The sequence below is a fragment of the Acomys russatus genome, chromosome 9 (genome assembly GCF_903995435.1).
Source record: "Acomys russatus chromosome 9, mAcoRus1.1, whole genome shotgun sequence".
NCBI lineage: Eukaryota > Metazoa > Chordata > Mammalia > Rodentia > Muridae > Acomys > Acomys russatus.
Genome location: NC_067145.1, coordinates 26,558,374 through 26,584,661, shown reverse-complemented (window position 1 = coordinate 26,584,661; position 26,288 = coordinate 26,558,374). Strand labels below are relative to the sequence as shown.

The following is a 26,288-nucleotide window of genomic DNA, read 5'->3' as shown; positions in this document are numbered from 1 at the left end:
GATGGAGTGGTGGGCACACAGTGTAATGATGGAGTGGTGGGCACACAGTGTAATGATGGAGTGGTGGGCACACAGTGTAATGATGGAGTGGTGGGCACACAGTGTAATGATGGAGTGGTGGGCACACAGTGTAATGATGGAGTGGTGGGCACACAGTGTAATGATGGAGTGGTGGGCACACACTGTAATGATGGAGTGGTGGGCACACAGTGTAATGATGGAGTGGTGGGCACCACCGTGTAATGATGGAGTGGTGGGCACACAGGTGTAATGATGGAGTGGTGGGCACACAGTGTAATGATGGAGTGGTGGGCACACACTGTAATGATGGAGTGGTGGGCACACACTGTAATGATGGAGTGGTGGGCACACAGTGTAATGATGGAGTGGTGGGCACACACTGTAATGATGGAGAGGTTAGGTATGCCCTGTAGTGACGGGGTGTTGGGGCATGCACAGTGTAAAAGGAAAAGGAATGGGTGTTGCCCTGCAGTAGTGCAAATTTTCTGTGAATGGCAGAAAGAAACAGAAAGTAAGGTTAAGGCCCTAGAACCTAGAGATGACTTAGACTTCTCAGTTCATAGGGTTTCTTTTTATACATGATTTCCTTAGTGCTGTTCACTAAAGAGCCCTAACTGCTAATGCTCCGAGCAACCATAAAGGACAGTTTCTAGAGCTACATGAGGAAGTAGGTCAGAGACTAGGAGTATCTTTGATCCAAGAGACTGAAAGTTCTCACTGAGCTCAGAACAGAACCCCAAGGTTTTTTTTTCTAGGCTGAAAGCTTGTCTTTCTAACATCCCAGTACCCCCCCCCCAAAGTAGCAATGAATTAAAATCAACCAATTATATTAAAAGTCTTGTATTGAAATGAAGTCAATCAGAAGAGTAAGAACCAAGAAGAGAACACACAGCTTCTCAAATGGATGGATGAAGAACTAGATGTCAGGGAACCCTGTTATCAGAGTAAAAACAAAACGCAACAAAGGCTGCAGTAGTAGCGGAGGCCTTGCCCGTGCCTCTCCTCTTCCAGCTGTGCTGTGGTGGTGTTCAGGGATCCGGAGGACAGCTGGTTTATAGGAACTTTCTATTAGATGAAGAAAATACAGTAAAACTAGAACAGCTGAGGTTTTCTCCCAATAGCCAGTGCCTGTAAAGAACTGCCAACTGCCCATTGGACACTGCTCCACAGCGAGAGTCTTATCAGGATACATGTCACTTCAGAATTACAGGACTATACGGGACACATGAAAACTCAAATGACGCAATCAGGATGCAGTGAAGAGAAACCAGACTAGGTGAGTAATTCTATTTCTTTAAAAAACTTTCTCATGGAAAATGAAAAAAAAAAAAATGTCATAAAACAGTAAAGACATTCAAAATCCATCCAAGAAAACTGTACTGTTTTGACCCAACAGAACTCACATCCTCATGAGACCATGTACTTCATAGTTTTAGGAAAATGTTCACTGAGGAGCTTTTCCACATCTGGTGTATCAATAATACCATCAGGTTCTTTTCATTAATAGCTACAAATTGAAATATAGATAAAACTATGTGATATCCTGAATTTGCTTCAAAATATTTTGACAGGTGTGAGACAGATACAAATCGATAAATGCAGGCCTTAGAGTATTGTTCATATTTCACGTCTATATAAGAAATCTGAGATACCAAACTTGAAAGCTAGTGAAAAGCTCCTGAAATGAGGTAAGGAAAGGAAATGTCTTTTTGGAGCTGATACTAGAGGCATGCTGAGGGCAGAGGCGTGGTTTTTGTTTTGTTTTTCTTTCCCCATTGTGAACTGTCAAGTGCCCAGGCCATGAAGACCTTCCATATCTTCTATCAGAGAACAGAAAAGTGAGTGTACCCATCAGTTAAGGGACCCTACCACACTGAAAGCAAATCTCAGACAACAATGGATTCCACTGCACTACGATGCTAGATAAAGACAGGGGCTAGTCTGGACAAGACCCTGGCTTCATTAGGAAATGCCAAACATGATTTTTTTTTTCTTTCCTCTTCTTATTGTTTACTGCAGTGCGGATGACATGGTTTCTGCTGACCTGAATAAAAGGGACATAACACAGTTTCCACCCATAGAAATCTCACCTGGGATCCTCCATGAGGAAGTACTACTTCAAGACATGAAACTTGCACATTTTTGTCTTTATTCTAGACAATTACCCAGGTGAAGTCACAGAACAAAAAGCAACATCCACCTCTTACTATCTTGCACTGAACATGGGATTTGATTTACATTGTGGTCCTGTGACTACACAAGCTTTCTCATTACATCAGATAGCCTTGTGATTACATATAGCCTTATTCCTTACCTTTGTAGGAGACAATGGGGTGCTCAGCTCTCTGGCACTGGGCAGGATCCTGGATCTCGGGCCGGACAAGTCTCCACACTCCCAGGCTTGAGAGCAGCCATGCAAGGATGCAGGCTCCGTTCATGGTGGGCAAGGGGTCTCTGACTCTGGGAACAGGTTTTCTGTGATGCTCACCTTCTCCTCATGTGTGAAAAGTACCTACAACACACAAAAGAGGGTTCCAGTGAACATGAGCTAAGGTTTAGGCAAGAGATGTTAGAAAACACAAACCAGTGGACATTTGATATGAGATGATGCTTCAGAGTGTGTGTATCCCCCACTTTCTGGGCAATATGGGTATGTGTAGCAGGTAGGTAAGTGCAGTGCGCATAGGACTAGGTGTGTATAAGGGTGTGGGGTGTGTGTGCCTGTATGTATGTGTATGTGTATAATATAGATGCATGTGCTGTGCTGGTGCATTTTGTACAGATAGGGAGTTGTAAGTGGGGGTGGGTATGTGTGCTGGGTGGGTATATATGTGGATGTGTATGGTAGATGTGTGTGTGTGTGTGTGTGGTGTGGATGTATATGTGCACATGTGCGTGTACGTGCGTGCGCTCGCACGTGTGTGTGTGTGTGTGTGTGTGTGTGTGTGTGTGTGTGTGTGTAGATGAATTAAATCTGAGACAATACAAGGTTAAGCTCTCCAAGGTCACACCCCTCCTAAGTAATGGTGATTAATCACTGTGATCATTCTTGGGGCTTTCCTTGTAAGTCTGTCTTGGCCTGTTTGAGCAATCTGAGTTGATATGCAGTAGCTTTATCGCTCTTTATCATCCATAAGACACTATTTAATAAGGCTACAATCTTTGCCTTTTACCAATAATCTGATTAGGACTATGGCTCACAGTACTCGTCAAAAATTCTAATAAGATTCTAAATTTATCAGTGATCCATCTGCAAAACCTGTGGCCAAGTATGCTTCATAAATTGAGTAACTACCAGGTAGATTAAAAGGGTGAGGTTACAAACAGAGACACCTTTAGGATTATGAACAAAACTCACTCTAAATTAAAACAGATCTGTACAAATAACTGTTACGCAGACTCTGAAATTGGAAATGAAGGGAGGGTGCCCCTGCCTTCTAGAGAGATCAAAGATACACTCATCTAGGGGTCAGATTTAAATTTAATATTGAAGGATAAAGAGGATTTTGGGAGATAAGGATTTCTGGAAGGGTTTTTCACACCAAGTGCCAAGGATAAGAAGACGCCTGGGAGTGGGTAAACAGATAAGAGGACGCAGTAAATGTGTTCTGGAGTGCTTGGCTGTTCTTGGTACAGGAACCAGGTAATTGAATGAGAGTAAAAAAAAAAAAAAAAATCAGTCTGGACATGAAATTGCACAGAGAATAACAGAGGAGTGAATAAGTTGACTTAAATTTACTCCAATTGTTGAGCAGAGAAGCTGTGGCTTTAGGTTTTGTCAATCAAGAGCACAAAGCAGAAGCGAAGGGTAGCTAATGAGTATGGCTGTTCAGAATGGCTGTGGAGCCCAGCTTGGCCCTGCCCCACCAGGAAGTGATGCTCTCCTCTGAGTCTGGGCTTCTCAGCAAGCAACACCACAGAAGTCACAACTTCTCAGGACCAAGCCAGTGCCTATGGCCTGACGGGCATGTCCTGCCAACCGGAACACATTCGCTGGAGAGTGGAGGAATAGGGTCAGAAATGCAACTCCCTGTGCGTGTCTCAGGAGAGAGACCACTTAGGTGGTTTAGGGGCGCTGTAACCCATTAAGGCCAGCTTTTCAGCTGAGCCCTGCCCAAATTCCTGCACACAAATATGTAACTATGTAACTATATATTTAAAACGGCTATTGTTCTAATCTGCGGGTTTAGACACAAATGGACTAAAAGCGATAGAAATGACCATTAGGATATGACTGCTATCCACTTAGGCAGCAACCACAGAAGGCCTGCTGTATAGGAAATATAATCATTTGGTGCTGTGCATGCTGGGATTAAGAAGCTGAATGCATACTTTGGAACTTCCCATAAACTCCAGGTCAGGTGATAAGGAAAAAAAAAATCAAATGTAGCTTATGAAGTCTAGAAAGCTCTAAATGATAGATGAGGTTTCTCTTCATTCAGGAGAGGCACGATAGGCAAGGAGGCGGCCATGTGAGATGGGAAAGGTCACATGTAGGGGCTTCCACAGAAAATGAGAATGAATCCTCCTAAGGAGAAACCGAAATCAGTGGAATGAGAGAAGTGGAACAAGGCATAGTGCCCTCTTAGGTTAGGTGACCAAAGAAAATGTTACTGTAAAATAAGATTTACACTCGAATACTGGGAAATTTTAGGACCGCAAGAGCAATTGGCAATCAAACGCATGCAGAGTTGTGTTATTCATTGCAGTGGCATGCTGTATGGGGCATTTAGGGGCGACTAGGCTGTTTTCATGGGAGGGACTGAGAGTGGCCTGCTAGAGAGGCCTCTGCAGCCTCCTCAGCTCTCACGGCTCATGCGCTTGTGCACACACCACCTTGTCATGCCCTGCAGGCTACAATGGAAGATTGCAGCAGAAAAGCCCTCATCCATCTGCCCCTTGACTTCAGACTTCCAGCCTTTGGCGCCACGAAGAACCATATATTCTCTTGAAGAAAGTACCCAGTTACTGAGATTATTTTACAGAGCATGAAAAAGGACTAAAGCCACAGACAGTTAAGTACAGTCCATCTTCTAAGAAAGTTGAGTAGAGAGGAGATTGTGGATTTAAGAGGGAGAAGGTGGAGGCGGCCCGTGCCTGCCATCCATGCACTTGACTAGAGGATTATGAGGTCAAAGCCAGCATGGGCTGCACTGTGAAACACTGACAAATAAATAAATAATAAATACATAATAAATGAATAAGTAAATAAATAGTGAGTAAATAAATAGAGAAGAGATATCATATGAGAGAAGACCCAGAAACACTTGGAATGGGAAGCTATTAAAATAAAGAAATTAGTTAATAAAGTGAGGAAAGGTGTCATCTTAAGAAGGAATGGATATTTATATTATAATATATATTATAGTTATGCATAATATATTATAACATTTACTCCTCTACTTCCACATCTTAAAAATATTATAATATATAATGTATTTATTGTAATAAAATATATAAATAGATTTATTAAGATACATAATTTACAATTACATATTATAAAACATTAGAAGACGTAGAAGTAGAGAAATACATCAAGCAGTAGAAAGTTGAAAGGCGTTAAATTTTGGTAACTAGATCTGAGCATCTCTCATTAACTCATTGCTTACTGAATGCCACCTACGCACACATTCCTGCATAAAGTGTATGAGCATGCAGAGGACCCGAGCAGCACGACACAGAGGATGCATGACAGGATATCAGGAAGGAGACCAATGATACACGGAAATAGCGAGGAGACTAAGACTAAGAATTCCAGAGCAGGTCAAAGGTTAGGATCATCAATAGTGTGAAAGATTCTAGATGTTCCCGTTGGATAAAATGTTTAGGTAGAGAAAGAAGCAAATGAAGGGAATACAGACAAAAACAAGGAGGGAAGCACTTCTAGTGGAGGAGGAGGTAAAGAGAATGTGCAGGTGGATGAGCGGGGAGGGAATGGGCAGAAAAGCAAATGGGCATCCACAGCTGACCATCCCTCAGATGCATAGCAGTGTAATACATACAGGTTTATAGCTGCTAAGATTCCTTGAGTTGGAATACTGAAAGTATGTTTTTCCCATTAGAGGACAGCCCATCTTCACTTTTCCTCCTGGCATGAGACGGAAGCCATAAAACATCATCAATTGATGGAAAAATGCACATGACCAAATAGGCATTTCCTGTGAACCTGCTAGTCACACAGGCCAGGGGAAGTAGGTAGCCTAACTGAAGAACTTCACCTCTCAAAAATCAATCCCCCAGTCACAGACACACACCTCGCTCAGTAGCAGACCACTTCCTGTGACCCTTCCCTTTCTGCCCTCATCCCTAGCATATCACACGGATCTTTCCCTTAACCCAGCCTTCATCATCAGCAGACACTCACTAGAAACCTTCTGGCCACACAGGCCCAGAAAGCAGGTAGTCTAAATGTCAGTCTTCACCTCTCCCCTCTCTCCTCCAAATCCAACCTTCTAGACCACAGCCTCGCCCACAGTATTTTAATCAAACACCTGCTTTGGCCTCCCCTCCCTGTTGGACCCAATCTTCAGGAGATTACCTTCAATCATCTCCTTCAGAGTTTCTCCCTAGGCATCGCTTAGTCTCCACCCTCAATTCCAATTGAGTTTGCTGGGATCCTGCAGCCAAGCCTGCCAGACAAGCAAGTAGGCCTATGAAACAGGGAGGCAAGTTACAGAGCTTCACTCTTCCTTGGTGCTCCCATATTCAATCCCCTAGTCTCATCACCCGTTCTGTAGAAGACTGCCTGCTGTGGCCTCTCCTCTCTCTGTCCCCATGTCCAGAGAACGAAGCAGAAGATATGATAGTATATATAAGTGACCCTAAAAATTCCACCACAAAACTTCATACCACTAAAAAATACTTTCAGCAAAGTATCAGGATACGAGTTTCTTCACAAAAATCATTAGTTTTCCTATATACAAGTGACAAATGCACTTAAAAAGGAATGATGGATAAGACACCTTTATCAGTAGCCCCAAAAATATAAAGCCAAGCAAGTGGAAGACTTGTTATATGATAAAAAATTTAAGGCATTGAAGAAAGAAATTGAAGAAGGTATCAGGAGATGGAAAGCTCTACCATGCTTGTGGATTAACAGAGGTAACACAGTAAAACTTGCCATTCTACCAAAAGCAATCTACAATACGATTCCTTTCAAAATCCCAGCATAGTTCTTTACAGATGTTGAAATGACAATTTTAAGCTATAATGATAAAAATAGCAAGTATTAGAATAAAAACAGACATGTTGATCAGTGGAATCAAACTGAAGACCAAGACATATAAATCCACACACCTACACCACCAAGTTTTTTATACAGAAACCAGAAATACACGCTGGGGGAAAAAAGGCAGCATTGTTTTTTGTTTGTATGTTTGTTTGTTTGTTTGTTTTTGCTTTTTAAAAAATGTTCATCACTTTTTTTCCTTTTTTTATTATTAATTTATTCAAATTACATCTCAGTTGTTATCCCATCCCTTGTATCCTATCATTCCTCCCCCTCTCCAGCTTCCTCCCCTATTCCCCTCCCCTATGTCTGTGACTGAGGGGGGACCTCCTCCCCCTGTATATGCTCATAGGGTATCAAGTCTCTTCTTGGTGACCTATTATCCTTCCTCTGAGTGCCACCAGGTATCCCCATCCAAGGGACATGGACAAATATGGGGCACCAGAGTTTGTGTGAAAGTCAGATCTCCTTCTCCACTTAACGGTGGAGAATATCCTATCCATCGGCTAGTCTGGGTAGGGGTTCGAAGTTTACTACCTATATTTTTCTTGGCTGGTGCCAGAGTTTGAGGAGGACCCCAGGGCCCAGACCTGCCTGTAGTTTTCCAGGACCCTCTGGATCCTTCTATTTCCTCATTCTCCCAAGCTTCTCTCACCTAAAGTCTCAATAGGATGCCCTCCCCTCTGACCCACTTTCCTGGTAGGTAAAGTTTTTCATGGGGATGTACCCCTTGGACTAGTGTCTCGATATAAATGAGTATATACCATTTAACTCTTTTTGCTTCTGGGTGAACTCACTCATTATGATAATTTCTAATTCAATCCATTTGTCCACAAATTTAGGGAATTCTTTGTTTTTAATAGCTGAGTAGTATTCCATAGTGTAAATGTACCACAGTTTCTTTATCCATTCTTCTACTGAGAGACACGTAGGCTGTTTCCATGTTCTGGCTATTATGAATAAGGCAGCTATGAACATGGTTGAGCATATTTCCCTGTTGTGTGATAGTGCATCTTCTGGGTATATTCCAAGGACTGGAATACCTGGGTCTTGAGGAAGCCCTATTCCCATTTTTCTGAGAAAGCGCCAGATAAATTTCCAAAGTAGTTGTATTAGTTTGCATTCCCACCAGCAATGAAGGAGTGTTCCTCTTTCTCCACATCCTCGCCAGCATGTGGTATCAGTTGAGTTATTGATCTTAGCCATTCTGATGGGTGTAAGATGGAATCTCAGTGTCGTTTTGATTTGCATTTCTCTGATGACTAAGGAGGTCGAGCATTTCTTTAAGTGTTTCTCAGCCATTTGATATTCCTCTGTTGAGAATTCTCTGTTTAGTTCTGAGCCCATTTCTCTATTGGGTTATTTGGTTTGGTGGTGTTTAATTTCTTGAGTTCTTTATATATTTTGGATATTAGACCTTTGGTGAAGATCTTTTCCCAGTCTGTAGGCTGTCACTTTGTTCTGTTGACAGTGTCACCTGCCTTACAGAAGCTTCTCAGCCTCATGAGGTCCCATTTATTAATTGTTGATGTTAAGGCCTGGGCTGTTGGTGTTCTGTTCAGGAAGTTGTCTCCTGTAAAGGCAGCATTGTTAACAAATGCTGTGGGTCAAACTGAATGGCAGCAAATAAGAATCCAAATAAATCTAAGTGTATCACCCTGGAAAAAAATTCAACTCTAAATGGGTCAAAGTCTTCAACAAAAGAGCAGAATCACTGAACCTGATGCAATTAACAGTGAGAAAGAGCTTTGAACTCACTGGCACAGGAGACTTTCTGAACAGAACACCTTAGCACAGGAATGAAGATCAACAATTAATAAATTGGATCTCATGAAAGTGAAAAGCATCTGCACAGCAAAAGACATCATTTTTTTTTTTGCAAGGCAGCAATCCACAGAACAAGAAAAGTTTTGTTACCAGCTATACATAGATAGAGAACTAATAGTCAACTACATAAAGAATTTTTTTTAATCTTCACACCAAGAAAACAAACAACCCAATTTTCAAATGTGGCGCAGACCTGAACAGTGATTTTTCAAATGAGGAAACTCAAATGGTTGAGAAATATTTAAAGAAATGTTCATCTTTAGTCATCAGGAAAATGCAAATCTAAACTACTTGGAGACTTCATCATACACTAGTCAGAATGGCCAAGATCAATAAAATAAGTGACAGCTCATGAAGGAAGAATGTGGCATAATGGGAACATTATTCCATTGCTGGAGGGAATAGAAACTCATGCAACACACACTGTTGAATCAGTGTTGCAGTTCCTTGGAAAGATAGAAATCAATCTTCCTCAAGATCCATCTATACCACTCTTGGGCATACAGCCAAAGGATGCTTCATCCTACTTCAGAGACACTTACTCAACTATGTTCATTATTGCTATTTTCATAATAGCCAGAAAATAGAAAAAAAACAACCTAGATGTCTGTAAGTGGATAGATTTTTAAAACGTGGTACATTTACACAATGGAATATTACTCCACCTTCAGAATATGAAATTCATAGGTAAGTTGATTTAACTAGGAAAAGTCATCCTGAGTGAGGTAACCAGACTCATAAATACAAACATGATATGTATTCTCTTAGATTGAATGTTAGCTGTTAAGCCAATGATAAGCAAGCTATGATCTCTAAAATCTCAGAAGTTAGATATAGAGTAAGTAACTCAAAAGAAGGGAGCATCTCCTTAGGAAGAGCAAATAGAATAGATAATGACTGAGGGACCACAAATATGGACTGGAAGGAGAATGTCAAAAGGGGATATGAGAGGAAGAGGGGAACAAGGGAAGGAAGGACAGCCAAAATTAAGGGCCACTTGAGGGGGCATATGGAAACCTAATGCAGTAGAAGCTTCATAAATGATGATAGATAGATAGATAGATAGATAGATAGATAGATAGATAGATAGATAGATACATAGATAGATACATAGATAAGATAGATAGATACATACATACATACATACATAGATATATAGATACATAGATACATACATACATACATACATATATACATACATACATACATACATACATACATACATGATAGGAAGGAATGAAATCTAAATGAAATGATCAAATATTGGAGACACAGCCTCAAATGAACTTATCTCATCACCAAATGAAGCTTCAGTGATGAGAATGGGTTACAAATAAGAGCTGTGGCACAGAGTGGTCTCATGGCAACTTTCAAACAACCCAAGCAATTGTCAAGGCTTTAAGTTGCTCTCCACAAACTGGTAGCAAAACTCAACTTCTGAAAATAACACAACACAAGTCACTGAACACAGATAAGTCAAGCTGGTGCCTACCTAGAGCCTTCACCCCTGCAGGCTAGTGTCCTTGGGACCAGGAAATACTCTACTCCCTATTAAAGGAGAATAAACATAAACATCAACCCAGCTAGCTAGAAACCCTTCAATTTACAATGGTCTCCTAGATACAAAACATGTTAGTACAACAGTGACGCAAAGCTTGAAGAACTAATCAACCAATATCTGACTTGAAATAAGGCCCACTCCATGAAATTTTGTAATCCACATCCAACACTACTTAGGTGACCAAAAACTTACTGGCCAAGGGACCTGAGGTAAAAACCTAATAAAATTGTTGAACAAAAAGAACACAGGGATAAAATAATCCTTAAATGGCATGCTGCTATACTCAGCTCAGAGTCTTGCTCAGCCATCATCACAGATGCTTCCTCCTGCAGTAACAGGGAAGAAATACAAAGATGCACAGCCAGCCAATATGCCGAGTGAAAGAGCCCTTGAAGCACTCTCCTGGAAACAGGATGTCTCCATCAAATCCCTCCCCTCTGAGCCTAGGGAACTATGAGGAAGAGGAGGCAGAAAGAGTGTAAGACTCAGAGGGCATGGAGAATACCAAAGAAACAAGTCACTCTAAATCAAACTATTCTTAAAGGTATGCTGCATGCTCAACAGTAGATAGCCAAATTAAAAAAAAAAAAGGAATTTAAAGACATCTTTAATGAGGTGTATTGCCTCATAATGTGGTGCTAGTGCTTTAAAAAAACTTTTCATTTTCATTTTCACATTTATTTACTTATTTATTTCTTTGTTTGTTTGTTTATTTATTTATATACACTACAGGTTTTGGATATATACAATGTCTTCGGGCTTTTTAATGGATTTCTGGATGTACAAAGCAGTACGTCTATGCATCTGTATCAATTTGTTGTGCTTTATCTTGGGCTCTTTTGCTTCTGATGCTTTTTTTCCTATTTTGATTTTATTTTCTATCTTATTGTACTTTATTATTATCCCCTACAGGCATGCTTGTTTTCTAACCAGAGATAGAAAGCGGGTGGATCTGGATGGGACATGAAGTGGAGAGGAACTGGGAGAAATAGAAAGAGAGGAAGACATAAAAAAAAAAAAAAAAAAAAAAAAAAAAAAAAAAAAAAGGAATTTTCTTGAGTATCTCACCATTTACTTTGATTTTGGCTACTGGATAGCAGGTTACCAAGAAGCGACTTGATACCCTATGAGAATATACAGGGGGAGGTAATCCCCCTCAGGAACAGTCATAGGGGAGGGGAATAAGGGGAAAATGGGAGGGAGGGAAGAATGGGAGGATACAAGGGATGGGATAACCACTGAGATGTAATAAGAATAAATTAATAAAAAAAAATTTAAAAAAAAAAGATGACTTAGCTATGGCTTGGTTCTGTTAAGACCAAGGATGTGTGGAGTATCCATGTTGGCTGTTGTCAGGGGTGTAAAGATGTCTCAGCTCTATGTGAAAACAAACACGCACTATCAGTAAGATAGAACAAGAACAGATACACATGGTAACAACCCTCAGTCCATTCTAGCTTGATGGTAGGTGTGATGCCAACATTTGGATCCATGCCTGACACCTAAACACTCTCTCCATTGAACTCTCACAGACCACACAGTATTGCCCTATCATTACTTCCAAAATGGAGCTCAACTCCATGAGGTGCTAGGACTACATACAGCTGGTCAGTCGGCCAGGCTTAAGCCAACAGGGAATACAATTAACCATTAGGTTAGTCAACTGCTTGTTATTTTGGCAAACTATCTGAGATAATCCACACAAAAGGAAAGAATATTTTGGCTCATGTTTTCAGTGGTTTCAAGTCTGATCACTGAGCTCTATTGCTTTCATTCTGTCATAGCAGAATACCTCAGAGTGTGAGCTGGTAACAGAGGGGACCTCTGACTCCACGGCAGCCAAGACAAAGTGCTTTCAACAATCCAGGGACTGATAGCCCATGAGAGGACATATACCAGCATTGTACTGCCTTCTAGTAGGTCTCATCTCCAAAAGGTTGTGCCATTCTCCACTACTGCCATGGGCCAAGCCTTTTATTCATGGGCCTTGGGGATAGTCATTATCCAAGCTACATCAAGTGAAGCAGGGGATGACTATCTACCACACCTACCAGCATCATAATGTGTTAATCTGAGCCTTAAAATCTTTGTCTCCTGGATGAAAGGAGGAATGCAGCAGCTCAAGTGGCCACATACAGTTAAGGACTTGGGACATGAGGGAATCACCATGACAATGAAAGCACAGCTCAAAGGAAAATGGGTAGACTCTGGAGTGACATGATGAGATCACCTGCTTTCTATGGGAAACCTCCCAAGGCACATTCAACAGCAGGGTTTAATTTTCAGAATATAAATCACCTTCTTTTACCTAGAATTAGTTGCTACACATTGTCACTGTGGTAAAGTGACAAAGACATTCAGTCTTCATGGAGAATATAGTATTTTTCTGAGCATTCACCATAGAAGGCCGGCTCCTCTGAGATTTCATACTGAGTAGGATCAGCTTTGAGTAGCATGTAGGTCTTCCTTCTTAATGGCAGAAATGCCACCTCCAAAGGTGGCACAGGATGTCTTAACTCAGAGATTGGAGTCCTAACTACTGCAGGCTGCTCAGTATTGGCTCTTCGGACACTGCAGCAAGGTCACTCTTAGTCTAGGGCTGCTAGGTGCATTAGCCAACATCCCACGCCTCTAACCATCTTTGCCAACCAAAACCACTTCCAAGAATTGCCAAATTGCCCTTGCTGATAACTCCTCATTTAAATTTGTCAAAACCGTTCTCTCCTTAGAACTCAAGCTATCATTAATACACACACACACACACACATACACATATATATCCCAAATGAGTGTGTATTGAATCACTTCACTACGTTGTCAGTAATATTGAAAGCCATGTTAATTATAACTATATTTGCTGCATTTTGAGAACTTTATTTTGAAAGTCTTTTTAAAGAATCAATGTCACTGAAAGATTTTCTTATACCATCCAACCAACCTCAGAAAATTAAATATATATCACGCAAGTTAATAAAAAATGTCTTTGTTGTTATGACGATGTATTACAGAAGGCAAATACGGATTGTGACATCTACTCATTTTGGAGAATTTACTTCAAAAATCCCTGAAGCTTTCCTTTGGCTTCCTCATGTGGGAGGATCGCTCTATAAGCTGGATCTAAATAAGCACAACTCTGTATAGAAGTGTTTGTGCGATAAATAACATTTCCAGATCTCACCCACACTGCAGCTGAATAGACGTGGGGGACAGAAAATAACTGTTCCTTTTAGAAAATAAAAATGCTGTCAGATCAAAAAGAAATCAAAAGAATGAACGCTTGCATGGGGGAGCTTTCCCGAGGGAGCAGAATCTAACCAGTTACTAATAAAAACAGATCCAATGCAAGCTTAATGCGCGTCCTTTCAGAGGAGGCTGAGTGGCTTCTAAACCGTATTGTAAAATTAGATATAGGCAGATCTTCTGGCACAATTCAGAGACATAAAGCCCTCCTTGCCACGTGCTTTACCCAAGGCATCTATAATCACCCCGGTGGGAGGGCAAACAAGTCAAGAGCTAACCCAGAAGGAGGGCCTCAGAGGAGACTCAGAGCCAGGCCCCAAGCTTGCCCCCAAAACAGCAGCCCTGCTGGCAGCTAGCCAAAGCTGATGAGCGAAGCTCTGGCTGCACCTATGCCACCTAACAGCAAGCTACAGATCATTTCACCTCAGAAGTGCAAATAGGCAGATTTATAGACAGGGACAGAGAGCACTGCAGAGGTGGCCATATTTCAAACAGCCGTTCCATCCCTTGGCACTGTTCAAGGTCACTGGGTGAGCTGCCCGTCAGGCGCCATCCAAAACCTGCCTCCCAGCCCATGCTCTGCACCTGTGTCACAGCCAGACAAAGGAACTCTTCCAGCTTGCAATGGCTGGCATGAGGCTGCCCCGTCCCAAACGCTCTGAATTCCTTTCTTGCTTCTTTGAACTCTTCAAAAATATTCTGCACCTTTTACCAATAACCCAGTCCCTGTAAACTGCATCTCAACTGTGCACCCTGAAAAGGCCCATAGCTTTCAGCCACACTGGAGTAACTTACAGGCTATGGTGTATACTTGTTTGTGTGTTGCTGGTGCCATGATGCTCATCTCAGCTCAAGTTATCCATAGGTCAAGGAAGAAACCATTTTCTATTACCATACACAGCAAGTACCCACTCCAGCCAGCCTGCCAGCTCCAGCCTAGAACCCGCCATAACAACTTCAGTGCCAGGCACTTAACCACCTTTTCATCAAAGATTTATCTGCATAGTCGCATAACAGTTACATGTCTACATTTGAACTTCTTCTCACAAGCTATGTTTTGAACTCATAGTCTGGGTGCCAAGTTCATGAGCTCCTGCATACTGAATGGGCTGCATGAACAAGTCCAAAGAAGCAGAGCTAATCTTTAGAAAGAAGCTGTGATTCAGCCATCTCTTGCCGCTGATAGAGTCACGGTGCGAGTCGGCTTAGCTCCTTGGTCCACATGAGGCAATGAATCAGTCACTCCCAGAAGCTGGGAAGTCAAAGGATATTTCAAATTCATCTAGCTAACCACTCCATTTGTAGCTGACAAAGCAAGGCCACAACACATTCCATTATATGTGAGAAGTTAAATGTAAGTGGCAAATCACATCAAAATGGGTTCTGTACCTTCCTGGTTTTGTGATGATTAAGTTGGCCTTTCTCTTTGAGTCTATAAAGGCACCCACTTATAACCAAGAGATTAGGTGGACTGAGTCACTTCAGTCGTGTCTGGAAAGCAAATACTAGTTGATGAACCATAGGTCCAGACAGGAGAGATACTCCCAGGGCGTTGTTAATCCAGGTAGCCATAGTAAAAAAATCCTGTTCCTTAGTGCTGCCCTCCAAGGTTGGGTTGAGCACAGAAAGGACAGTATCTCAGGACTCCTAGGCAGGGTTTATGGTTGTAAAACAGGTAAAAATGTATTTCTTAGGTTTAATACTCATCTTTTTAGCACAGATTATTTGTGTGAACATTGGCAAGTATGAAACAAAAGTTCAAAACAAGATCTGTCAAGGAAGGATTGCTTTGAATGCAAAGAAACACAGAAACTGTGGGTTTGGATTTTTTTTTTTTTTTTTTTTTTACAGGATTGAAATGAAAGTTCAGGACAGAGGGAAGAAATGATACAGGAAGCTCAAAGTCTTTCATGATCAGCCCAGGAAGGAAGGTATCGAGTGAGCCCTTGCTTTCTCTTTGCTGCGGTATCAATATTCTATGTGCTCAGCAGAAAATGGAATTAAATAAAGAGTTAGCAAAACCATAACACTAAGTTAACACAATGTTCAAGCCTAGATGTCCGAACACATTTTTGAAATCATGACGGGACAATATTATTAGAGAAATACATTGAGATTAAAGACTCCATGTTCTTAATTGAATGTAAAGGGAAAATCAGAATAGCTGCAACACTTTAAATCTTCCATTTTATATACATTTAAAAAAAAACAAACACCTTTGTACTATTTTAAGCCATGCACCCTAACTGTCAAGATTCAGCTGAAAGCAATTTACCATGCATGATTAGTGAAATGATTTTATGAATATGTTAACAAAAACACTTATCAGATCGACACAGAGAAAGACAACAGACTGACACCCTCAGTGACTGAACCAGAGCTGACCGTTATCCAGAGAGTGCCACCATATCTGAACTCCGATGAGAAGGAATTTTATGGCTATATAAAATGACCTCATGGTATAAAATGGGGAAAAGCAAACATTAAACTATTTTATACATTTCAACAATAGTTCAGCTCCAATGACCTTATTTTATACCTCTCTTCAAATGGAATTGCTATTATGCCTTTGCCTTCTTCCCCTGTTTAGTCTAGATCGCCCGGAGGAACGATAAAAATAAATGAAGTCCATTAGATAAAATTATTATTTGCTCAAAGACAATATTAATTTTATCTGTCAGCAGGTTTTAAAACTAAGTGAAAGTTGATTCATTCTACTTCTACTTGCTAAACCAGGAGCACTTTCTAGGAAAAAATATACTTAAATAATAGAGCCTTCAGTAAACATAACCATATGATCAATTTCTAAAGGACTTACATGGATTCGTTTCCTAAGGCAAGAGACACAGAAGACACAGTACAGTAGTCAAGTTGTAAGTGACTCTCACAGGCCACTAGAGACAGCACCTTCTTGTGACAGTCATTATGTGTGTTCTTTATGATAACATGCAAGTGCAGACTGACATGTTTGGGAGAAAAAAAACCCTGATCCTGCTGATGTGACCTTTCCTAGGATCCATAGCACCATTGTCTCCCACTCTCCCCGCTATACCTGGAACGTCTCAGCCTTGCTGCAAATAAAGGTGCACACTTACCCCTTTGGTATGTTGTTTTTTTCTTACTCAATCAGGATGTTCTTCTGATGTGCCTCTTCAAATATGGGTGGCTTTACACAGGCTTAATAATACCAACCCAAATATAATCCCCACTCTGTATAATGTAGACCTATAAACAAAAGGCGGCATATTCAAATAAGTGCACCAGCAGAGTCTGAGCTACTAGGGGCCTTCTGACCTGTCTTTACTGACTGACTCCTTCACGCCTACTATCTATGACAGACAAGAACACGTGTGTTCAGGTAGATGTCCTGAACATCCGAGAACTTGGTCACCATTCCTATCCTTTCATCTTTCCAAAACCCTAGCCAGGCCACTCTGCTTCTTGCCTCGAATTTCTTCTCATTCTGTTGGGATTACTTCCTCTATCTCTCATCCTTAAGCATCTATGTAGCCATTTTTTTAATACCAAACCCCCCCCCTCCACATGCACTTATATCTGCTATAGACTTTGGTCATCCTAAGCTACAATTACTGACCCCGGCCTCATTCTAAAGCAAGGCCGTGAAGCCTCAGCTTCTGGGCTGTACTGAGTAGGCGTTTAGCATCTGAGAGCAGAGTTAGCGGATGTATGCACACTACCATTTTTGGGATGCACATACTTCTATTAAAATGCTGTGCATGCTTCCCTTTCTTCCATGACTCTGCCATTCATTGTCACAGATGTTTTATCCCCTATTAAAATTCTCTTAACATCTGGTCCAAATATATGAATTCCCATGGTTTTGAGAAATGTCCTTTCAAAATGTCATAATTTTCCAGTTAATGGTCAAAGGGATGAAGGGATTATACAGGCAGATGCGCTGAAAAGAGGAGTTCTCAGGGGCCTGGGACTGTGAGAACAGAAGGGAGTGCTGGCCACGCACACAAGCCCTTGGGGTCTACAGAACTAATTCCAGTTCTCATCGCTCACCAGACTCACATGAAGCAACAGGAACAAAGAAGGGACATTACCATCCAGGGCCAAGCAATTTTATTAGAGTAATTATTCTAGGTTGAAATATGAACATCATGAAAGTTTTTCAGATAAAAACAGATCACTAATGCACTTAAGAAAAAAAATAGACTGTTTAGTGAAAAGTCCCCTTGCTTGGTATTTTCAGATTTTTACCTAGGAAGGACCTGATACCAGACATAGAAAGTGAATACATTGTTTACTTGACTTTGTTACAGTCCTGTCTGTCAAAACTAAATCAGACCACAGTAGCATTAATAAGTCTGTGACAAGTATGCACAAAAAGAATAAAGCATGCATCATATAATGAAAATTAATGAGATCTTAATCAAAGTTAAAGACGCTAGTAGCTACTGAATAATGATCTGTATGAAATTGCAAATTAGCTTATAGATGGAATTTATACATGTATTTTCTGTAAATAATCTTATAGCACGTACACTGTCACCCTTTCTTATTTTCCAAACATGGAGATGTGAGGCAGTGAGGTACTAGGAAGTCTGTCTCCTGCCAAGCTGCTGTCCTGAAGGTGTGGTCCTCATTCCCACAATGAGTATGTGTGTCCCTGGGAATGGCACTTGGCTGAGTAGCCACAGGCTCATTCACTGATCTTGGAGCCAGAGACCTCATTGACCAAGCTTTAGCCTAGGGTAAACCTTGCCAGAGTTCCCACCGTTGCAGGATTCTGCAAAGGTTACCTCAGTTTTCTACTACCATCCATCATCTGGCAGCCTGTGCCTGAAAGAAGTCTATCCACTTCTTCACTTGTACTTACTTAAGACAAGGAAATGGCTTTAAACTCGTCCAAACAGGCACTGATATCACCACCCGTTAGTTCAGTTTTCTGCCCAAGTCTCTGTCTTCAGAGCTGGCGTCATATTTTTATTATTCTAATATGCCCACTAATATGCTAAACCTTGAGTAAACTCTGTCATTACTGCTCCAAATAGGCATCAAGCCACACCCTATGCTCTGATCTGTTGCCACAGTCGCACGCTAGCCCTGCCTCTCACTTCACCCTCTCCTGGGTTTGCAGAAGCCTTTTAATTGATCTTTGTGCTTTGCATTCCTGCCCCAAATGGTTTTTGGTTTTGGTGCTACAGCTAGAGAAAAGTGCAAAGGAGTTTGAGAAAGTAATCACAGCCGCTTAAAATCTTTCAGTAGTAGAAACTCCAAAATGTGAAAACCACTGGCCCTAACAAAAGCCCTTTTCTGTAGCCAGCCCAACCATTTCTGCATCTCTCTTTTCCAGCTCTCTCATTCACCTTAGGCCAGCCATACACATGCACACATATACCCACGATCTTCCTTGTGCCTCTGCATCCACTGACCTTACAGAAGCACTGGCTGATTCTTAAGACTTAAATCTTCTCTAGGTTCATCAAGGGGGCTTTCTTCCCAAGACTCAGCCTTTATTCAATGTAACTCCCCAACCCAAGGCAACCAAACCTGCCTTTTTACACCTGCTGATGCTGTGAACATCTCTGTTCTGTATCACTTAAAACTACAGAAAGCTGCTGCTTGATATATCTGTGGGGTGTTCTACAACCTTCCACATAAATTTGTTTAAAAAGAGGTCATAATTTCCTAATTTCCCCAGAGAATATATGTATATTAAAGCATTATTTTCCATTTCAAACATATTTTAATAAGCAATAAATAGATTAACATATCCCACAAGGGCATAGACAAAAGTGTTCAGTACCTTCAAAGAAGGAAAATCAAGGCAGGAAGAATACAATTGAGAGAATGATTAATAGAACAAAACATACTGATTTGGTCAATGACAACAAAATTTGTCCCAATTGCTTTGCCTTCAGTCATCTAAAGGATACTGCAAGGACCTATGAGATCTATGTCTGACAGTGAATTGATATCTTCGATTACATGCTATTTAACACACTGAAATATAAACAAGTGGAGACAAAAGACTTTCATTTGTTCTTTGTAGATCCCCAGGTCCTAAGACGTAGCATGCATGTAAGAACTATTAACTTCTTTAGTAGGCACTAAATGGAGTAAATGTCAAGGTTTCCAACTGATGGGTTAGTTCATTGTGAAGGTCTAGACGCTTCCTTCTAGATCAAGGCAAAGAAACATGCCCGGTTTATTTCAGTCAATAAATCATTCTTAAAATGAGTTTCACAATAGGTTCTACAGAAGACTGCTATATCTCTAATGGTCTACATGTGAGACTTCAAAAGCAGGTCAAAATAGACCTTAACTGAATGGCCTCAAAAACATCTAGTTACTAGCTTATTGTGCAGTGCTGTGACATGTGTACATGCTGGGAACATAAGGTACTGGGCTCTTTGGATCATTATCCTAGAATGTGGAAAGGTCACCATGGGTATTGTAGTAAATGTCATTATGGTTTAAAAGCAATTCCAATATACTTTTGTATCTATATTTCAAAATACTAAAAGTCAAATGATGGTGTAGAAGTTAATGAAAATACTCAAAGATATAATTTCTGAGGAGGTAATGAAACAGTACATAGATTTTCAAGTAGCTCCTAAACAAGAAGGGGCATAAACTTTGTTGCAAGATGCCTGACTGGCTACTTATGGCATCTAAAGTTAAGGAGCATCCATGGACTAACTCAGTCTACAATGTCCCCTGCATGCAGATGCTGGTGCAGAGAAGACAGTATCAATGGAGATGGGCATTGGACCTGATACATAGGGTGTGAGATCACCATGGCTGCTGTCCTCCAGCCTCTGTCCCCACCTCCTACAACACATTTTAAAAGAACAGGCATCTTAAAATCATATGAGCCAACTTCAAAAAATAGCCAGCCTACTCTTTAGCAATGACGAAGCAGCAAATAAGATTTGGTGAATGTAAACTAGTTAGACTATAGACACAGAAATCTGTTTCTTAGGAAACAAATTTAGTGCCCTCCTACAAAGAGACAATAGGAGCAATTGGGTGTTTCACAATAGCTGTGATTGTGCACTGCCTTAGTGTTAGGAAAATTCCACATCCGCCCAAGAAACATAAAAATTTATAATTGAAAAAAATTATAATTGTACTTTTCATACTAGGAAAATCTTAGAAGCAACTTAAGAGTCCACTGTCTACAGAAAGCACAGATATTTCCACAGTTCGCATTATCACAGTCAAATGGATGGGCAAAAGCTCTCTTCCACACACATAAATGCCCCAAAAAGAAAACTGTCAGAAAAATAGAATCATACATAGTATAGCAAATCAATATTTATTAAAAAATAAAAAAGAATAAAAAGTTAGCAGTATTTGAATGCAATAAAACTACACAAAAGCCAAGGATACAGAAATAAGAACCTGCATTCTTCACAGTTGAGTGGAGAGTGGGGTCTGACTTTCACACGAACGCTGGTGCCCCATATTTGACCATGTCCCCTGGATGGGGAGGCCTGGTGGCACTCAGAGGAAGGATAGCAGGCTACCAAGAAGAAACTTTATACCCTATGAGCATATACAGGGGGAAGAGGCCCCCCTCAGTCACAGTCATAGGGGAAGGGAGTAAGGGGAAAATGAGAGGGAGGGAGGAATGGGAGGATACAAGGGATAGGACAACAATTGAGATGTAACATGAATAAATTAATAAAATATATTTTTAAAAAAGGACCTGCTTTTGCTAATGTGAAAAGACATGCATGTTGCATGGACAAGAAACACTGACCAGGAATGAGGCATACTAACAGTTCTGTCATGGTAACTGTGCTCAGGCCTCTCCTGCTCCCTTCTGCCTAGAAACACTCCACCAGGCCTATATTAGATTCATATCCGCCCTCGGAGGCCCAGATCAGGCACCAACTCCCCCATTCCCATTAGTGCTTGTCAGTTCCCCAATGAAAAGCTTTGATGGACCTAACAAGGGGCCTGCTATATCCTGTGACGATTAGAAGGTGTTTCCTTGTTGCCTGGTTTCTTCTGGATTGTCAGGTGATGTTCTCTCAGCATGGAAATGGCCTGGACCTTCATCCCTCTACATTTTTCTCATGTAGAAAATCTCTCGTATTTGCTGGGAGAAGCAACCATGCAAGCAATAGCAAAGATGGGAAATAAGGCACAGGCTAATAGGGAGGGAGGGTGGAGAATGATAAACGTTGCAAGTATGGGACCCATGTCAATGGGCTGGAAACAAAAGTAACATACTCCTGGCAAAGTAACACGAGAATGTCTCAGATTAGAAGTTACTGGAACAAGCGGAAGCAAACACATTTACTTCTTTGAAATGAATAGACCCAGTTCTAAGTAATGAGATCAAATAACTTATGATATATCCATACCATTAAATATCATGCAGCTTGTAAAACCAACGCAGTAAAATCTGACATTCTGGCATATAAATCTAGTAACGATATGGAGTGAAAACAAAATGTGCACATTCATCAACAGAGGGAGAGAGAGGAAAAGAAAAATCCAATTTTTGACTGAAAGAAAGCAAATAAATATTTTACACTTGTGAGTGCAAAGTCAAACACGGTTCCTCCAAGGCAGCAAGAATATGTTTTAACGTATTCTTATACACTGACTGAATTTCAGTGAGCGTCCATTAATTTTGTATTATAAAGGAAGAAAATTATTTACCTATAGACAAAATGAATGAGGAGAGGTTGTTTAGTGGGACGGCATAAGGCGATATTCAGAGTCAGTTCAAGCTCACCAGGCTAGTGTGGGGACTGAGTCACAGGAATAAGAATTGCTGCAAAACAGATGAAAAGGCTGAGTGGGTCTCAAGAAGAGCGGCCAGAAAGTACCCTTGTTGATAGGGCAAAGCAAACCATGTACTCTCCAGACAGAATAGGGAGTTCCTATCTGCAGGTGGGTGAATACAGTTTCAAGACACTCTGCCATGCAGGTGGAAGCTGAGTCCCAACAAGCAGCATCCCCAATCCCAGAATCTCTTCCTCTGTGCTCATCACATTCACAGTGCCTGGGTGAAAACCTCACCTTTACTCGAGGAAATCAAAGCGGTTTCTCAGCCTTTGTCAGATCAACACTATTACACAAAGCCCTCAGCTTCTATGAGGAAACACACAGGCATGCAGGCATGCAGGCATGCAGGCATGCAGGCACACAGGCAGGAGCAAGCACTTCCATTCTGTCATGGCTACAGTTTGTTTTGATGCTCAAAGTTGCCCCTTCTGCATGTGGGATACAGCAAACTCCCTGTAGAAAATAGCACTCAGGTTTTCTTTCTCTCCAATGTAGACTTCGTTTCCATTGAAAAGGCAGTTAAAGGCTGAGAATGGTGGCACACCCTCAACCGCAGCACTTGGAAGGCAGAGGCAGGGGGATTTCTGTGAATTCAAGGCCAGGTTGGTATGTATAATGAGTTCTGGGACAGCCAGGTTTAAACTGAAAGATCATGTCTCATTAAACAACAAAACACACACACACACACACACACACACACACACACACACACACACACAGTAAGAGTCGTATGCCTGCTGCAACCTCCTGAATAAAAGGCAGATTGTTGGGCTCTGTCTTAGCATTTGGGGAAACCCAGTTTCCTCTGATTATGGCCACAGTCACACAAAGTGACTTACTAATCACAAAGAAGAAAGTGGACACAATTGGCTCCACTTTCAGGAGGAGGCACTTCCCTCCAACAGGTGAGATATGACTAAAGCACAAGTGTGACCCTGTGAAGTCACTCCTTGCACAGGCAGATCAAATCTATTATCCAATCCCAAGGCATCTGCCTGCCTCTGCATCTATTCCTTAGACAACCTGACCAAGGCGTGGGGGCTGCTCTGCTCTATGCTGTTTTAATTCTCAATGGTCACTTCCCCCATGTGGACCTGTCTGGGCACAGTGGTGTCCCCTGTGTCCTTAACATTCACGATAGCCATTTCATGTCTTCAGTCTTACTATAACTGACTAAAGCCAAGCCTAGGTACAGTTTTAACACAGATGCCAGCAAGCACTTAAATTGAAATATAACCAAGTATATAGTGCTAGCATGATCTGGAAGCATCTACAGGTGGGTACAGACTTCTGATGGTATAAACATGAGTTTTCAGTGTTACAATGCCACAAAAATGATGTGCATTCAGTAAAAAGAAACAGCACTTTAGAGTCTGAATTTAGACATGTTCCCTAGCTCTCAACATTTGGTCTATCCTCTCATGAGATGCTGGCAAGTAGCAGTAATCCTCAGCACTAAATCAGCCCCACAAGCACCAGGGGCAACAATCAAAATGTTACAGTGTACATCCTGCTAAGCTATGGTGCCCAGTGATTTAGGGGCATTAAATCTATGTTTGACTGACACTATCTTCAAATACTATGATTTACTGAGCCCTGATCCCCTCATAAGCAAAGGAGAGACTGGATAAGTAGGCACATGGAGAAGACAGGATGCCATTTTAAGGTAAAGGTTCATTACATATACTCGTGAGATGATAAAATATGCTTACGTTAAAAAGCAAACACTGTATAGGGCATGTAAAGAAACATTCATGGAACTGGAGAGATGGTCCAATAGCTAAGAGGACTTTCTTTGCATGATAGAGGATTCTGAATTTCCAACACCCCCATAAGAAGCTAGATATTTACAGACAAATGGATAGAACAAGATATGATCATCCTGAGTGAGGTAATCCAGCCCCAGAAAGACATGCATGGTATATACCTAGTTATTACTTGATCTTACCCCAACATAGATGTCCTCTGAGAGAGTCCTCCCAGTGGAGGACTGGGACAGATGCTGGGTCTCACTGTTGGGCTCTGGGTGGAGTGCAGAGAGTGGTATGGAAGAATGGGGGTTAGGTGGAAGGACCCATAGTGTGCAGGAGCCCCACAAGAAGAACATCAAGGTTGGACCTGCAGGGGGTCCTGCACAAACTGTTGCACCAACCAAGGACAATGCAACCCCAGTAAGATCTAGCGAATGGACAGCTCATTCTCCATGGTTGTGGGGTGAGCAAGGACTGCCTCTGATATGAACCCTGGTGACCCCAATTTGATCACTTCCTCATGCTGGGGAGGCTTGGCAGACACACAGAGGAAGGGGAAGCAGGCTCTCTGGATGAGAAGTGATAGGCTGTGGTCATATGGTGGGGGAGGAGGTCCCTTCTGTCAGAAGTCTGGGGAAGGGAATAGGGAGGAAGAAGGAGGGAGGATACGAACAGGATACAAGCTAGAGGTAACAATCGAGGTGTAATCAGAATAAATTATAATAAATTAACATTTAAAAAAAAAAAACAATTGGACATCATTGTATGGCCCTGTAACTCCAATCACTGGGAGAAGGGGCAGAAAAAAATGGATCCTAAGAGGTTGATGGTCAACCAGCCCACCTCTCCCATAAAGAATAGGGTCACAAATGACCCTGTGTCAAGGCAGTAATGTGAAAAGTAACACACACACACACACACACACACACACACACACACACACACACACACAAAGATTCTTTTCAAATATATATTGAGATGCCCACATACAGATGTGCATACACAAACATTTTTAAAATGCACTTAAACCTATAATCAGCCTCAGGCTTCCAACAGCAGTATTAAGCGGTTAAGATATACAAACTGGTGTAAGTTCTGGGTCAAGGAAGATGGAAGAGTGAGTTCCAGAACAACCTAACTACAGAGTGAGACCATGTCTCAAACATCCGAACAACAAATTTTTTTTTAAATTCCTAGAGTCCTACTTTCTGGCTGTGATTCGTCAGCTGCAAACTCCAGCTCAGCAACTAACTGGTTGGATGTTTTCTATTTCAATCTCCAAAGAGAGATCATCTTTGAGCTTTCCTCATAAGCATGAAAGGATCGAACTAACAAACCCATGTGAGGCACAGAAGTGCAGGGCCCACTGAAAAACCATACTAACTGTTAGACAGGACAGCATGGACCTTTATTGTTTGAATTAATATGCAAAGAAAAATATGCCTGGCCATCACGATGTTTTAGGATATGTAATTCTGTATATGTTTTTATGTTTGGGGTGTGTTTTAGCTCGTGTACTCCAAGTGGGAAGGTGAAATCATTATGTTTATATATAATTATGATATAAAGTATAAGGAACATTACTTTTTCTAGGAAAGTGATGTAGAAAATAACCAGGATATAAGGGAATCCTAAGCACACTCTCTAATTCCCACTGCATAAGGATGGCCTCAACTACTTTCACCCTGAATGAAATGTGTGGTCCATGGTTATCTTTGAGTGTCCAGAAAGTAGAAGACAATGTTAACATTTTTTTTTCTAAAAGAAAATGTTACATTATCTTGTCAGTGATGGATCATGACCCAAAAGACATCATCCTACCTCAATGGCACCAAGATGCATAGAACTCGACAGCTTGGTACCTGACTGTTTCTGTTTTCTG

General features: G+C 41.2%; 1 protein-coding gene across 2 annotated transcripts in view; it reads right to left on the bottom strand.

Annotated features, from left to right (window-relative positions):
* The window catches only part of Sema5a (semaphorin 5A), a 480,974-nt gene that overhangs the window by 269,817 nt on the left and 184,869 nt on the right, over positions 1-26,288 (bottom strand). For both annotated transcript variants that reach the window (XM_051151031.1, XM_051151032.1), the window contains exon 3: positions 2,336-2,533. In XM_051151031.1, the coding sequence (XP_051006988.1) occupies positions 2,336-2,459 (124 nt within the window). In that variant the 5' untranslated portion in view covers positions 2,460-2,533. The remainder of the gene's footprint in view (positions 1-2,335; positions 2,534-26,288) is intronic.